Source organism: Bubalus bubalis, chromosome 2 (assembly GCF_019923935.1).
Source record: "Bubalus bubalis isolate 160015118507 breed Murrah chromosome 2, NDDB_SH_1, whole genome shotgun sequence".
Taxonomy (NCBI): Eukaryota; Metazoa; Chordata; class Mammalia; order Artiodactyla; family Bovidae; genus Bubalus; species Bubalus bubalis.
This window is the reverse complement of record NC_059158.1, coordinates 96663965-96680048: the sequence shown is the minus strand read 5'-3', so window position 1 is coordinate 96680048 and position 16084 is coordinate 96663965. Positions and strand designations below refer to the sequence as shown.

The 16084-nt window shown below is 39.1% G+C and overlaps 1 protein-coding gene across 30 annotated transcripts in view; it reads right to left on the bottom strand.

Moving 5' to 3' along the window:
- Positions 1-16084, bottom strand: part of NEB (nebulin) — a 218281-nt gene that overhangs the window by 72247 nt on the left and 129950 nt on the right. For all 30 annotated transcript variants that reach the window (XM_044935534.1, XM_025261488.2, XM_025261512.2 and 27 more), the window contains 16 exons: positions 15534-15845; positions 13255-13458; positions 12785-12889; positions 7997-8101; positions 7585-7896; positions 6525-6629; positions 5899-5997; positions 5537-5638; positions 5306-5413; positions 4505-4816; positions 3062-3166; positions 2848-2952; positions 2379-2486; positions 1062-1169; positions 847-960; positions 202-399 (listed from right to left, as the gene is read on the bottom strand). In XM_044935534.1, the coding sequence (XP_044791469.1) occupies positions 202-399; positions 847-960; positions 1062-1169; positions 2379-2486; positions 2848-2952; positions 3062-3166; positions 4505-4816; positions 5306-5413; positions 5537-5638; positions 5899-5997; positions 6525-6629; positions 7585-7896; positions 7997-8101; positions 12785-12889; positions 13255-13458; positions 15534-15845 (2502 nt within the window). The remainder of the gene's footprint in view (positions 1-201; positions 400-846; positions 961-1061; positions 1170-2378; positions 2487-2847; positions 2953-3061; positions 3167-4504; positions 4817-5305; positions 5414-5536; positions 5639-5898; positions 5998-6524; positions 6630-7584; positions 7897-7996; positions 8102-12784; positions 12890-13254; positions 13459-15533; positions 15846-16084) is intronic.

The following is a 16084-nucleotide window of genomic DNA, read 5'->3' as shown; positions in this document are numbered from 1 at the left end:
AGTCTAGTGTTGAAGAGATTAAATAATTAACACAGGAGTCTCATTGCTCTGAGGGGATCTTTACACCAAAAAAGGTCACTCCTGCCACTTTGTATTGAAAAGCAGCAGGGTTTAGCAATACAGAGACAACAAGGGCATGGGGGCCCGGGCAGGGCTGGGTGAAGGCTGTAACTTAATAAAGCTGCAGAAAGGACCTCATACATCACTCAAGATCTCCTGCGCATGCCGGACCCGGACGACATTGGGTTCTTCTGGAAGAGACGTCCACTGGTGGAAGTAGTGTCGGTATTCCAGGTCACTGAGGATGTACTGGCACCTTTTAGCCAACACGTGATTCATCATATCTTGGGGGATATGGACATTTGCTTTGGTGTCCTCATAATGTCTTCTGTAGTTCAACTAAAGAATGATACACATTTAAAGACAAAAATAAGAAAGCCATTAAGCTATTCTGATCAATCTTTCCTAGAGTCTTATTTTCAATATAGATCAATACCTTTAGACTGGACCAAGGTTAAAAAAATGATACTTTAATATATTCTACTTCTTCAAAAATTTCCCATCCTTTTACTATAACACAAAGTAAAGGGGAACCAATCTTGTTTTCTCCTTTGCCCAAATACAGAGCCCTCACTGTGTTTGGAGGAATGGGGGGAAAGGGTGAAAACTGATGGCTACCAAAGGGGTGCAGGGCTATGTGGCAGGGACGGGGGAAAGTCTCAAGACTGGTTCACTGCTCACTATCCCACCCCCAGCTAATTTTGAGAAAAAGGGCAGATTATAAATAGGCAGAAGAGTAGTACACTGCAGTGTGCAAATCCTCTTGTTAAAGTGAACTTTGCTTACCAAGCTCCTCATTTTTTGGAAGTCCAGACAGTGAACCACGTTGGGGAACTCACTGATTTCTTTTCCAGCCAGGTAGTGACCCTTCAGTTTCTCATACGTCTCTTTGTATTTCAGCTGTGAAGTAGGTACGGCATTGAGAATCACTAGGACTTTCCAACCAGTCCTTTGTGGCTAGAAAGACTCTCAAACTCACAAAAGGAAAAAGTCCTACTGACCTCACTGTTCACAAAGTCAGCATGCTTGGCTCCCACAATGGGGATGTAGCGTTCGTCCAGGGTGTAGCCATAGGCCTTGGTTCCATCCCAGGCCCTTTTATACAGTATCTAGGACAAAGAAATGCATATCAACAAAACTTTGCATTCAACCTCTTCTAGATGTACTTGAAAGAAAATGGTAAAACCAAGGTAAAGTATTTATGTTTTAAGGCAAGGCCTAAATTTTCATTTATAGTCAATAGTGTCCCTACTTAAGAACAGAATAGAGTTTTTGGACTAGTTGCAAATTAAACCTACTGACCCCGAGACATTTTATAATAGAGTTTAACTTATTTACATTTCTAATAAAAGTGAAAACAAATTTGCACACAGGGAGAGAATCACCAAAGATTGCTTCCCATTCAGCATACACACACACACCCTTTAGATAGGCTGAATTAAAATTTGGAGAGCAAGTCCTCCACTTGCTGGCTGGAAATATCTGGACATGATTGCTAAAAAGGGACTACCCTTTCCTGTCTTCTTTCTGTTGGTAGCTGCTTGGTTCTACATGTGCCCAGAAGTGATATAGCACTTGTTCCATTATTGTCTTTTAAAAAAATTATTTATTTTTAATTGGAGGATAATTGCTTTACAACATTGTGTTGGTCTCTGCCATACATCAACATGAATCAGCCATAGGTATGCCTATATCCCCTCCCATCTCCCATTCCATCCAACCCCTCTAGGTTGTCACGGAGCACTGGGTTGAGTTAGCTGAGTCACACAGCAAATTCCCACTGGCTCGCTGTTTTGCATATGGTAATGTATATGTTTCCACGCTTCTCCTTCAATTCGTTCCACCCTCTCCTTCCCCTGCTGTGTCCACAGGCCTGTTCTCTATGTCTGTGTCTCCATGACTGCCCTGCAAGTAGGTTCATCAGTACCATCTTTCAGGATTCCATATTATGCATTAATGTACAATATTTGTTTTTCTCTTTCTGACTTACTTCACCCTGTATAATAGGCTCTAGGTTCATCCACCTTCTTATTTGTACATCATCTCCCTCGCTTGCTGATGCTCCTGAAAGTCTTATCTTATTGATCTTTAGCTCCTCAGTGTCTCCCTCAGTGCCTGGCACATCACAGGGCCTCAAACAATACTAGCTGAATAAATACTACTTGCTCTGAATAATACGCTATGAAATAAAAATAAATACAACAAAATAATAGATCTCCTTATAAGTTCAGTTGTTCATAAAGTCAGCCAAGAGCATGCATACTAACAAAAGCTTAAAATTCAGAACTGAGTTGTACATCACATAAAATAGAACTTACAGTACTGTAGAGTTTTTCCATGTCTTTGGAGTGGGTGATATATGGTGTATCTGGAGAAAAGATATACTTGCCCTTTATTAATTTATTAAATGTTTCTTTATATTTTACCTAAGGAGAGAAAACAAAGAGAACCTTTGATCATTCTAAATATATATTTAAAGTTTCACAAGATCTACCTAGCAAAAAATAGTTACATTTAGAGATTAATCAATGGGTTAAATTTTATTATATGATATATAATTTTTATTATAACTAACACAATGGAATGTTTGGGATAATAATTTAGATATTATCTAAAAGGGGTACAGTATATGTTCTACTAGTGACTTTTAAGACATTCTCCCCCAGAGATTTTCTTATAATTTACTCCCCATTTTCTTACAAACCATTATCTGGAGGTAAAGAAAGTCTGTTCAATGACAGTTAAGCTCTCAGTTTATATACCTTATTATACACAAAGAAAACTTACATCACTTTGATTGACTGAGTTAATCTTGGCAAGAACAATCTCTGGAGGATCCACCACACTTGTAAAGTTAGGATAGTTGGCAAGAGCATCTTTCTTATATTTTATCTGCAAAGGAATAGAGACAATTAAGATAGGTGGTCCCCTACAGGGTACCTATCCCCACATGGTAGGTAAGGAGGCCAGGCTTTATGTAGGAAGAAAAGGCTCTGCATACCTGATTCATCATTTCCTGGTTCCTGGTAACCCTCACATGGTCCACAGAATCCAGGGGGATCCAACCAATGCCTCGGAGCCACTCCAAGTCAGCTTTATAGATATTCTGAGAGCAGAAAGGGAGACACAATGCAGGTGTAAATAACTCGGGCACATGAAATCAGGCAGCAGATTAGAAACAATTTTTTCAGAAGGTTTTTAAGGCTTTCTCTCTAGTGGCTATGTCTCATTGATTCAAACATGATTTCATCTGTACACTTGAGCAATATTTCTCATGGCTATTATGAATGAGAAACTATGCAAGGTGATTTGAAAGATGAGTATAAAGTCTTTGAAGTGTAGAGAGAAGTTATCTATGAAGTAGACAGTGGTAGGTGCTGTGAGAGCAAGAACACTTAGATGCTGTGGGAGTTAAGGGTAGGGAACCGTTGTTTTCACCTGTGAGCCTAAGACAAGGTTTTACCAAAGAAGTTATGGTTTTAGATGAACTTGATATATATAGTTATATAGAAATCTGTGGGGTATTCAGACTAAATAAAGGCAGTCACACAAGTAAATGCTCATGCCTTGTAGGGTTGGGGGCCACCCCTCCTGTCTATCTTTACCCTCGCCCCCACTTCCTGGATTCTCTCAGACCACTGCACACCACATAAAGAGGAGGTGCTAATCGATTAGAGTTCCACAAAGGTCATCCTGCTGCAGCCACCAGTGAGATGGGATGTTCAAGTTCAGTACCTGTGCTGCAGGCAGGATCTGACATCCTGTTTTGGTAACAATGAGAAGACCCGGGTACGCTTAGCTCCTCGGTGCTCCTGAGCATCACATTGACGCATTGTGTTTGTTTCCTACAGACTACTGGTGGCAGGTAGAGATCTTGATTCAGGCTTCAGGGGAAGGTGACCTGAGACACATTCTCTATCCCAACTTTGCCAACCTCTGCAGAAGGGCTTCTGGCCCTTCTGCAACTCATCAGTACATTGTGTCCCTTTTGCTTTGATTCCTTGCAAGCAATTCCTTCATGAAAGCCTTGAGGAAGGAGATGCTTGGCAAAGCAAGGAGGAGGCATCCCCAGGTCTTGACTACACTGTCATGTAATATTATTGAAATCCCAAATCAATGTCAACTCCCTCCCAAGCCAATAATTATTTTAAGTCAGTTGACAATTTTCCATGCACATGTGAAGAACTATTGATGATAGAGATGGTACAGAATCAATTTTTTAAAACTTGACTTTGAATGTTATTCAGAAATGCACAGTCAGTAAGCAAAGCTGTCCATTACTGCTCCCAACCTTTCTCTACTTCATATCCAGCCTCAGTTCCCTTACGAGAGCAAACTATATATTTATGGTTATGAGTTTCAAAGACTGGAGGTTCCAAGTTAGTGCTTATGATTCTGAGTAGACCATATTCCTCTAGATAATTGAGAGACAAAAATCACTTACATCACTCTGTAGGTCATAGGCCTTCCTTGCCTGAATAACATCATTTTGGTCAGGGTGACATATCCATTGGTGCAGGTAATTGCGGTAATCAATGTCACTGGCAAGGGCCTGTCCCTCCTTGGCTGCCAACACTGACACCATATCAGGAGGTATATGGATTTTGGCCTTTGTTTTATGATAGTTCTCTTTGTAAAGTCTGTCATTCTGAATCTGGCCTGCGTGCTCGAACCAAACCAGTTTAGGATCATCTCTCATCGTTGGGACACCCACATAATGACCTTTCTGCTTGACGTGTTCAGCTTTGTATTTCAGCTGGTGGAAAGAGGAACAGAGATTCCATCAACTTAGACAAACACACAAGGCAGAAGGGGCTTGAAACATCAAGCAAGCTCAGGCCCCCAGATATTTCTGTTACTCTCGCAAGAATAAATATGAAAAAAAATTGAAATAGAGATGAAGAAATTTCAATTTAAAAATAGAAAAATATACACTTATTTTCTAATTCTGACAATATCTTATTTGAAGGCTTAGAGATTTTAGGGAAGCAGAGAATAGAAGAAACAAATAAAGACCTTAAACAATAGTTTTTGAAGCAGCAGAGAAAAAAAAAAGAAAGATGAAGAATGCCAAGAGCCCACAGGAAAAGGACAAGAAGGGAGCAGGTACTCTGGCCATCCCCAAGGCCAGCCAGGCCTGCCAGCCAACAAGGAGCTCTCCATGGTGCTATGTCTTAGGGTAACTGGGTCCCTATAAGGGCAATGGCCAACCTTTGCAAAGTGCACTCATATAAGAATAACTTACCTCACTCTGAACATCACCAGAATGATGGGCATGAACAAATGGCACAGCATCTGGAGGCAAAATGTAACCAGTGGCTTTCTGTTTCTCCCAGCTTTCCTTGTAGAGATACTAAAAGACAGACATGACAAAGGGTTAAACCAAGGAGTCAGGATAGAGGGCTAAGTCTCCTACAGGTGTGTTATAGTCCTCCATCCTCACAGAAAGTGTCAGGCGTCCAGGCAAAATCCTTACCTGGTCCAGTATCCGGGCTGCCTCCTGGGCAGTATGCAGCTGAGGGGTTTCTGTGAGAGTGTACTTTGATTTTGTGTCATTCCAATCTTTTCGGTACTTAATCTAGAAATGAGAAGCAAGTTGGTAAGTTCCTCGATATTAAGAACACATAATGCTGTCCAAGCAGCTGCTGGCACCAGTCATCTCAACATTTACAATCCGTATCTCAGACAGCGATTGTACAATGAGTGTAAGGAAGCGGAAAAGCTTTGGAAACGACATCTTCCAAACCCAGAAATTTTACTATTTTAAACAATTTTTAACAGATCACCTTTATTTAAAAATTTAACCGAGCCATTTTAGAACAACAGTCATGTACTTACATCGTTCAGGATTTCACCACTGTGTTTTGCTGTCACGTAATCAACTCTGTCATCCACAGGAGTAAAGTTGAGAGTTTCTATTTTTGTGCGATATTTTTTCTATGGGAAAGAAAATCTCTTTTAGACAGTCATTGTCTCGGTCCTGAGCAAGATATGCTGCATTAAGGGTGTGTCTGAACTAGAAGTGTAGAATGTCATATTTCAATGGCATCTTTTTGGCAATTTGGCTTTCTTCTTAGCATTTTATTTTTAAACAAATGGGTTGACATCTTATACCTTCCACAGATTTTAAGGTAGCAGGTTTGCTTAGCTCCCAAAATCATATAATATATCATTACATGTACTCTGTGTGTGTATGTGTGTTTTTCAATTTTCAAACTTCTCTCACATGTATTACCATTGAGGACAGAAGAAAATTTCCATTTATACAATTCCAAGCATCACTGAGTGGTCTTACATTCTTATGGGTGTGGTCCCACAATGTGACAGGGACAGTACAGGATTATTTTGGAAAGGATAGCAATAGAAATTGTAATTGCTGATAGGGAATGACTGCATATTAGCTGTGTATTTTTGTTTAGTCTCTTAGGAAATGTGCTGAATGTCAGGATAAGATTTTGGAATACCTCATTGAAGATGTCTGCCATATGCTTGGCATGATTGACAGAAACAGAATCAGCTGGCATCCACCCAATCCCACGTAACCATTCCAAGTCAGCCTTGTAAATAGCCTGTGAAAATAAGACCAGGAAGCAGTCAGTGAGTTTGGTCACATTTATTCTATTCATTGGTCTGATGGAGAAACGCACTTTAAGAATGACATACTCAAGCACCAGACAAGTAACTTAAGTAAATTAATGATGCGGCAGCATAATAAACTGGGGGCCAAGTATGCTATTTAAAGGGGTTTAGCCTTGATTTCGGAGAAGGCAATGGCAACCCACTCCAGTACTCTCGCCTGGAAAATCCCATGGACGGAGGAGCCTGGTAGGCTGCAGTCCATGGGGTCGCTAAGAGTCAGCCATGACTGAGTGACTTCCCTTTCACTTTTCCTTTCATGCATTGGAGAAGGAAATGGCAACCCACTCCAGTGTTCTTGCCTGGAGAATCCCAGGGACGGGGGAGCCTGGTGGGCTGCTGTCTGTGGGGTTGCACATGACTGAAGTGACTTAGCAGCAGCAGCAGTAGCCTTAATTTAGCCTGAGGTCATGACTACCAATGGCTAGTTCATGTCTGGAGCTGCATCCTCTAATTTTTTTTCCAACAAAATGGGAAATCCTAGATTTGTATACAAAATTCCCTGATTTTAAAACCTTTTAAAACTTAATTCAAAATTTAAAAACACTGTGTCAACTAAAACAGCATATCTATGCCTGTATCCTGTCCATGGACTGCCAATATTTTACTTACAATTTAAACTTCTATTGCTTCTTAAGTTCTGTAGAAGTAATACTCTCAGAGTAGTTGTCTTTAACGTGATACAATTAAGAACTATATTCAACTACCACTTATTTCCTTATCCTTCATGGTACTGGTGATTTTGATACCACACTATAAATTCTAACCCAAACCAAATTCTTGGCTGTATAAAGACATGAAGTGATGATGCAAGATTTAATGACATAAACTTTCTGGGAGTCCTGGGAAAATGATGAAAGAGTTCAGGCTAAAATGCAGCCCACTCACATCGCTTTGCAGATCGTAAGCTTTCCTGGCCTGAATCACGTCGTTCTGGTCAGGCATGCACGTCCACTGGTGCAGGTAATGGCGGTAATCGATATCGCTGACCAGAGTCTGGGAGTTTTTAGAGTGCTCGATGGAGAGCATATCCGGGGGGCTCTGGAACTTAGACTTCCACTTGGCCCAGTGCAGCCGGTATTCTCTTTCATTCTGAATCTTGCCAGCTATGAGCGCCCAGCGGATCTTGTTGTCATCCCTGGCTGTGCGGGTGCCCACGTAGTGTCCCTTCTGCTTCTCGTGATCAAGCTTGTATTTATACTGGGGACAGAAAAACACAGCAGATGGATCACAGCAGGAACTCTCTATGCACCTGGGGTGTTTGCATGAAACACTGAGGAGTAAACAAGGCCACACTCACGTCACTGGCGATCTCCCTGGAGGCCTTGGCAGCCTGGATGGGGATGGCGTCCAGCCGAACGTCACAGCTCATCTTCATCTCATCCCAACCTTCACGGTAAAGTTTCTGAAGAGGAGGAAAAACAAGGTATTGTTCCCGGTTCAAACTCATCAGTGACTACAGGGGTTCAATGGAATTAACAACAAAGGGGTACGTTTTGAAGTCCTAGAACCAGTTTATAAAAAGAGAATAACTGAAAGAATCATCATGGACCAATGTACTGGAGAACAACATCATGTCTGGAATCCAAAGATCTGGACTTGACAAGGCTTTTTCCTTTTTTTTAATTTGAATTATGATTTCAGTATAGTTGTTTATGGTTGATGTAAAAGGGTTTAGGTGCTTCTTGTATTGATAACACTGGGATCAGTTTAAGTTCAGACATTAATGGGTTATTACTGAATTTCTTCATAATTCTACTTAATTCTTCAATTTTCTAATCTTCAGAATTAGAAACTTTTTTACATTCTGAAAAACAAGAGGGTTTTTCATTTGAAAAAGGAGGGTTTACATTTGAAAAACAACAAGGGTTTTCCCTCTCTACAGTTTTTTTTTTTTTTTTAGATCTTCTAATACAATTATTGATGCATATTGTTTGGGAGTGTTAGATCTTTTTACTGAAGCACTGATTGGAGGTAATGGGCCATTTTCTAAGTGTAGCACTGTTGTGTTTGTAAAGAGAAGTCAATGAAAATAGTGACTGATTTACAGAAAACTTTCTAAATATATGTTCACATTTAAGTGGATAAGTTCTGTATTAACAATGTTAGAAATAGCAGTAATTTAAATGTATAATTCAGAAATCAAATATATCACCATTGTTCAGATCTTGAACAAGGCAGAAAGCAGAAGTGAATTTCAATTAGTTTCATGGCCTTTGCATTTTGAAAAATGAGTGAAAAATGGTGCACTGGGATGACCCAGAGGGATGGTATGGGGAGGAAGGTGGGAGGGGGGTTCAGGATTGGGAACACATGTACAACCCTGGCAGATGCGTGTTGATGTATGGCAAAACCAATAGAATATTGTAAAGTAAAAAAAAATAATAAAAAAAAAGAAAAAAATGAGTGCTTAGATAGGATCTGTCCTTATAAGTATGGAAAAGTTTTATATGAATTTTCATTCAAGTTTTTGTATTAAGTTTGAGTGGGCCTATTTTAATGCTTGACTTTTTTTTGTACAAAAGACAGTGTTTTCCACATTTAAATGTATTATAATAGAGAATATTTAATGGAAATTTGTAATGTTATTTTAAATTTTTTGTATTTTTTTATTACATATATTATTATACTATTTTTTCTTATGTGATACGCTTTTTTTATGTGGTCAGATATAATTTTTATTTGAGCTACAAAAAAACTGGACTTAGGACCTAACTGCTTCACCTACTAACTGTGAGAAGGTGGGCAAATTCTTTAATCTTTGTAAGTCTGAACTTTCCCATATGATTAAAAACAAAATAACACTGTCTTACTCATGTAATTGGTGTCAAGTTTAAATGAATCAATTTAACATGAATTTGTTTGGTTACCCATAAAATTATATACAAATATCCTGAGAAAACTGCTTTCTAAATGCTGAAAATGACTTAAAATAGGGGACTTTACCAAGATTACAGTACTAGCAACACTATGTATAAAGAAAGTGAGTATTTTGTTTAGTATTCAAATAGGATGTTTGATACATTCCAATACAGAAGCCATTCTCATTAGTATCTAAATTTAACAACTTTACTTTTGGCATGGTGTCAAATACTAGTCTTGCTTATATCATGATATTAATGATGTCTGCATGCATGCTAAGTTGCTTCAGTTGTGTCCAACTCTGTGCGACCCTATGGACTGTAGCCCACCAGGCTCCTCTGTCCATGGGATTCTCCAGACAGGAACACTGGAGTGGATTGCCATGCCTTCCTCCAGGGGACCTTCCTGACCCAGGAATCAAACCCACATCCCTTTACGTCTTGGCAGAAAGGTTCTTTACCAATAGTGCCACCTAGGAAGCCCGATATTAATGGTAGGGTTCTGGTATTTCCAGCTGAGAAATTTATCATGCAAAAGATAGCACATGAGACTTTCCAGAATTCTTTTTCCAAAGATGTCTATGGATTGGAAGGAAGAGGCCGATTCTATGCAGGTGAAGAGCTGGATGTCTCTCCATCCACTCACTTGGCAATAAGAATGCACTGCACCATATACTGTACCAATTCTAGTCCAAAAGCAGCATCAAAATTTTGCTTTCTTCCCAACCCTTGGAAAAAATTAGCTCCTAAGAGGCTTATTACAATAAAGTTGGTGTGCAGTACACACATGTTGAGGAATCTTTACTTGGAAGACTCCTCTCACAAAGATTTATTATTTTTTGAAAGATAAAAGGTTCCAAGCCATGGTAGACTGTATTAAGAAAGACAGTATCCTTCTTCTAAGGTCATACTGTTCCACACACAGAAAAATCTCTGTGATTCATGAAGGTACTACCTTTCTTGAACTTTCTTAAACTGTGAAGCTACCCGTGTAACTGAATTCTTTCATTTTATCTAATAGAGTTTTAAGTTGATCTCTCCCTTTCCCCTGGCATACAATGATTTATTCTGCAAAGGATGATAATTCTGTCTTTTTCTTTCTGATATTTATCTCTTATCTTTACTTTTTTTTTTTTTTTTCCTTTTTTAATGGATGTGCTGGCTTTTCATTGCTGTGCGGGCTTTTCTCTAGTTGAGGCGAACAGGGGCTACTCTTTGTTGCAGAGTAATGGGGTTTTCATGGCAGTGTCTTCTCTTGTTGTGGAGCACAGGCTCTAGGACACACGGGCTTCAAATAGCTGCAGTTCCTGGGCTCGGGCTCGGGCTCAGTCATTGTGGCACATGGGCTTGGTTGCTCTGCAGCATGTGGGATCTTCCTGGACCAGGAATTAACCCATGTCTCCTGCACTGGCAGGTGGATTCTTTACCATTGAGCCACCAGGGAAGCCCTCTTATCCTTACTGTTAATTAATTATTTGGGGATAAATGAGAAGCTTATCATTAAGCTACTTTCAGCAAATGTTAAAAAATGGTAATGAGCCTCTTGATGAAAGTGAAAAAGGAGAGTGAAAAAGTTGGCTTAAAACTCAACATTCAGAAAACTAAGATCATGGCATCTAGTCCCATCACTTCATGGCAAATAGATGAGGAAATAGTGGAAACAGTGACAGACTTTATTTTTTGGGCTCCAAAATCACTGCAGATGATGACTGCAGCCATGAAATAAAAAGACACTTGCTCCTTGAAAGAAAAGTTATGACCAACCTAGACAGCATATTAAAAAGCAGAGACATTACTTTGCCAACAAAGGTTCATCTAGTCAAAGCTATGGTTTTTCCAGTAGTCATGTATGGATGTGAGAGTTGGACTATAAAGAAAACTGAACTATAAAGAAAGCCGAAGAATTGATGCTTTTGAACTGTGGTGTTGGAGAAGACTCTTGAGAGTCCCTTGGACTGCAAGGAGATCCAACCACTCCAAAGGAAATCAGTCCTTAATATTCATTGGAAGGAATGATGCTGAAGCTGAAACTCCAATACTTTGGCCACTTGATGCAAAGAACTGACTCATTGGAAAAGACCCTGATGCTGGGAAAGATTGAAGGTGGGAGGAGAAGGGGATGACAAAGGATGAGACGGTTTGATGGCATCACTGACTCAATGGACATGAGTTTAAGTAAACTCCGGGAATTGGTGATGGACAGGGAGGCCTGGCGTGCTGCGATCCATGGGGTCACAAAGAGTCGGACACGACTGAGCGACTGAACTGAACTGAACTAGTGGGCACTCTTGGTTTACTCCTGACTTGAATGAGAAACTTACTTACTTGATGAGCCTTGCCTTTGATTTGAAATTTATTCTTAGTTATGACAAGAAAACATTCATTTATTCTTATTTTGCTACGATTTTATTTAAAAAAAAAGAATGGATATTTGATTTGGTCATACATCTTTTTAAATCTAATAAAGTGAGCAGACAATTTTTTTCTTTTGTTCTAGCACATTATCAGTTTTCTGAGTATGAAATATTTTTGGCATTCCTGAATGAATCTTAGTTATTTGTATCATATCATATTCACATACTATCAAATTTGATTTAATATTTAAGATTTCCTCATTATTATTGGTCTACAGTTTTCATTTGAGGCAGTTGGACAAGTTTTTATAATGGTGAAGGTTTTCCTTCTTTCATTAGGCTCTATAGTTATTTATTCCTTGAAGTTTGGAAAGAATTGCCCTATAAAATCATCTGGGTGACCCTGACATCATAGAGGAGTGAGGAGAGGTCTTTAATAACCCTCTTCACTTCTTATAATAGGTTTTTATTCTTTTTCTGGGGTCAATTTTAGTAATTTATAATTTCATAAAAAGCATCCCCTATATATCTGGGTTTTAAAATCAATTTAAATACCGTTGTGAAATGAATTCTAATTATTTTATGTCATCTGAATCTGTCATTCATTCCCCTTTCTTGTTTGTGTCTCTTCATTCCTCTTTCATCACCTTTCTCCTTGTTCCCTTCTCTCTTTTGTCCTGTTGACATTGCCTTAGAGTAACTGGCCTTACCCAGGGATTCAGAACCAAGGATCGGCCCCTCTCCTCACTCCTGGGCAAGGGCCTCCTTACCCACACGATCTTCTCTTCCTTGCCTATGAAGAGTTCCCTAGTGATAGCTTCCTACCAACTGGGTGACTTTCCAAACAAAAGGGGAGTCTGTTGCAGTACTTACATTGCTCACGTTAAGAGCATTGGTTCTAGCAAGATTAATTTCTGGAGTATCTGGCATTATGTGGATTGAAGTTTTATCCTTGTCCCAAACTTCTCTGTACTTTGGCTGTGGAAAGAATCAATAACAAAATTACTTCACAGTTTGTAATTTTGCTAGTTGCAGTGTACAACTTTTGATTTTGCTGGTCCCAAATCTTTTCATATTAAAAATTTCCAGAAAAAAAAAATTTCCAGAATCCATTTGCATAAGTTACTCAAATTTGTTATGAAATCTGTATTACTACCTTTCATGTGTACTTTGAGATTTTGTTTAGAATTAGTCAGCAGTAACAAAACTACCGTGTCAACATCACTTACTGAAATCTTTGCTGTCATCAATATTACTATTATCTTACAAATGGATTACCAGATTAATTATTTAGCATTCCTTTTATAACATGAATTTTAATACAGAACAAAAATGTGACTCACAATGCTGATATTTTCAGCATTGGATTTCGCAAGGACGACTTCAGGTGTGTCAACAATACTTGTGTACTTGAGTTTCACCACAGGTGTCCGATAGACACTGTCTCGGAAGATATGCTGGGCATTCTTGACTCTCAGCACTTCCGGAGATCCTTCAGGCATCCAGCCGATGCCACGGAGCCACTCCAAGTCAGCCTTGTAGATGGCCTGGGAAAGAAAACAAAGTCAGGAGAGGCAGGTTTTTTTGTGTGTTTTTTTTTTAATCTGTGGTAAAGTAAGAAAGCAGCTTTTCATGTTACATTTTTCTTCCAGAAACAAAAATCAAGCTGACCATGGGCCTAACAGAGAATTTCTCATATGCACAGCGGTGTTTTGTCCTGCTTTGTCTTCTCTGGTGTGTGTGTGTGTGTGTGTGTGTTCATGTGCATACACAAATTCTAGAAAGCAGAATGATGCAGAAGGGATGCCCTGCTTGGGGGATGTGTGGGAGATTTTTGAATATCTTGAATATTTTTGAATATCATCTCATTAGCCAATGCAGACTTTGAAAAAAATTATAGATTCTCCAACAAGTTCTCCACACAAAAGCCAGAATGGTCTTTACAAAATTCATCATTCAAATCTGATGTCACAACATCCTCCAAACCTATGACTTCCCATTGGCCTCAGGATAAAGATCAACATCTTATCATAGACTAGGCTGTGCTGATGGTCTAGCATGAGTCTCTCCTCATTCTTCCAACCTCATCTGACACGGGCTTCCCTTTGACCCATATGTTCTGACCACACTGGCCTTTCAGTCTGTGCTTTATATACACTCCGCTTTGTGTATGATGTTGGTCATTCTGCAGGAATGACCTCACTGTGTTTTCCTCACAACCAACTCCTATTCTCTTTTCTTATCTCAAATCAGCATTTCCCCAGAGAAGCTTTTCCCACCTCACTTTTTCATAGTGCAATGACCACTCTTTTTCAGCCATCCCATTTTTGCTGATACTCATTAGTTGACATCTGTTCCTTTATCATCAACGTGAACTTCCTTCAGTCAGGAACTTTGTCTCGTTCTTCTTTATTCACCATTGTGCCTTTAGTGTTCAGCACAAGATGTGGTACATGGTAGGTTTAATAAATATTTTTAAAGGGATAATTTAAACTCAGTCCCTAGTTCCAAAATTTCAATCCCACTTGGGTTTTCTTTTTCAGGACTGCACTTCCTTTTGAACTGGGATTTGCATTTTCTTGGCTATCTCCACATGTTTTCTCAGGAATATGTAAGTGGTTAACCAGATAAAATTGCTTTATGTGAAACACCAGTTATGAATTTCATTAAAAAACCATTGTGTTCTTCAGAAATAGTATATTAATATTAATAGGATACAAATATCAAGCTAAAATAAAGAGGAGTAAGAGGAGTCAAAATGCAGGGAAATTTCTACCTTAGTGAAGGTTATATGTTTTAGTGTGTGAAGTATGACAGATACCCAAAATTCATTCTTGAAGAGGATTACATAGGTTTTAAAGCTTCCCTTTATCATTCTTTAAGAACTTCATTGATATGCATTCTTTATTTTATTTATTTATTTTTTTTTGATATGCATTCTTTAATACACCAGTGTGATTCAGGTTAATGAAGAGACTGCATTTATCTAGAAACTGGACTAAATTCACCAAATGGCAATTATTTCAAATGATGGGTATACTCTTCTATAACAAACTCATCTATTATATTAAAATATCTCCTGAAGCTTAAGGGAAGTTCAGATAATTAAAAGAAGGAATTCATTCTATATAAGAAACAAATATCCTGGTAGAATTCATCATTTTCAAAAGATCGAATGGTTAGAAAACATAAGGAAATCTAAAAATACTTTGGGCAAACTAATGAAACATAATGTTGTGAAGATTACAAAGTTAAGGGAAATGAGTGAGCTTAGAGCATGCTGCTAATCTTTTAAATTAATTTCAAGGAAGACAGCCGCTGTAATTCTTCAACTGAAGAAACACGATGATACCAATAGATAATAAGCTACAAACAATGAACACATTAACAAAATCTATAGAAAAATTCTGGTAGTACCACTAACAATAAAGATGAAAACTTTCTGAATAAGCCCAGAAGTAAGGCTTGTGATTAACAAACTTAGTAAAATATCCCAGGGGAGTGCTCAGGCAGGGAAAGCATTCCTGAACATTGGAAGGAGTGACCGGGCAAAGTGGTGGAAGGCTGTCTTCCTGGGGAATAGTCACCACCCCCCACCCCAGGGACCACAGCAACAACTTACATCACTCTGCAGGTCATAGGCTTTCCTGGCTTGGATCACATCGTTCTGGTCAGGAAAGCAAGACCACTGGTGTAGGTAATGGCGATAGTCCACATCGCTTGCTAATGCCTGGCCTTCTTTGGCAGCGTTGATGGACACCATGTCCACCGGGATGGTGATCTTGGCCTTGTGGTCATTGTATGCCTTTTTGTACAGCCTGTCATTCTGCATCTTCAACACATTTGCCGCCCAGACCAGTTTAGGGTCTTCCTTGGCATTGCGACACCCGATGTAATGACCTTTCTGTTTCTCGTAAGCAGTTTTGTATAGATACTGGTGGATGTGAACAGAAGAAAGAAGATTTGTTTCTCCAAACTAACTTCTTCTGGACAGCCTGCTCAAATAACTCCCTCATATTACCCTTTTGGGGGCACTGTTTTTCTTTAAATTCATACTACAAGTTTTATACTTGATACTTTGGTTTGCCTTCTACGTCTACATTCATGAAAACATTGTGAACACCTCAAAGGCAAGAACTGTGCTTCTGGGCTGTCCTCCAGTATAGGATTGTC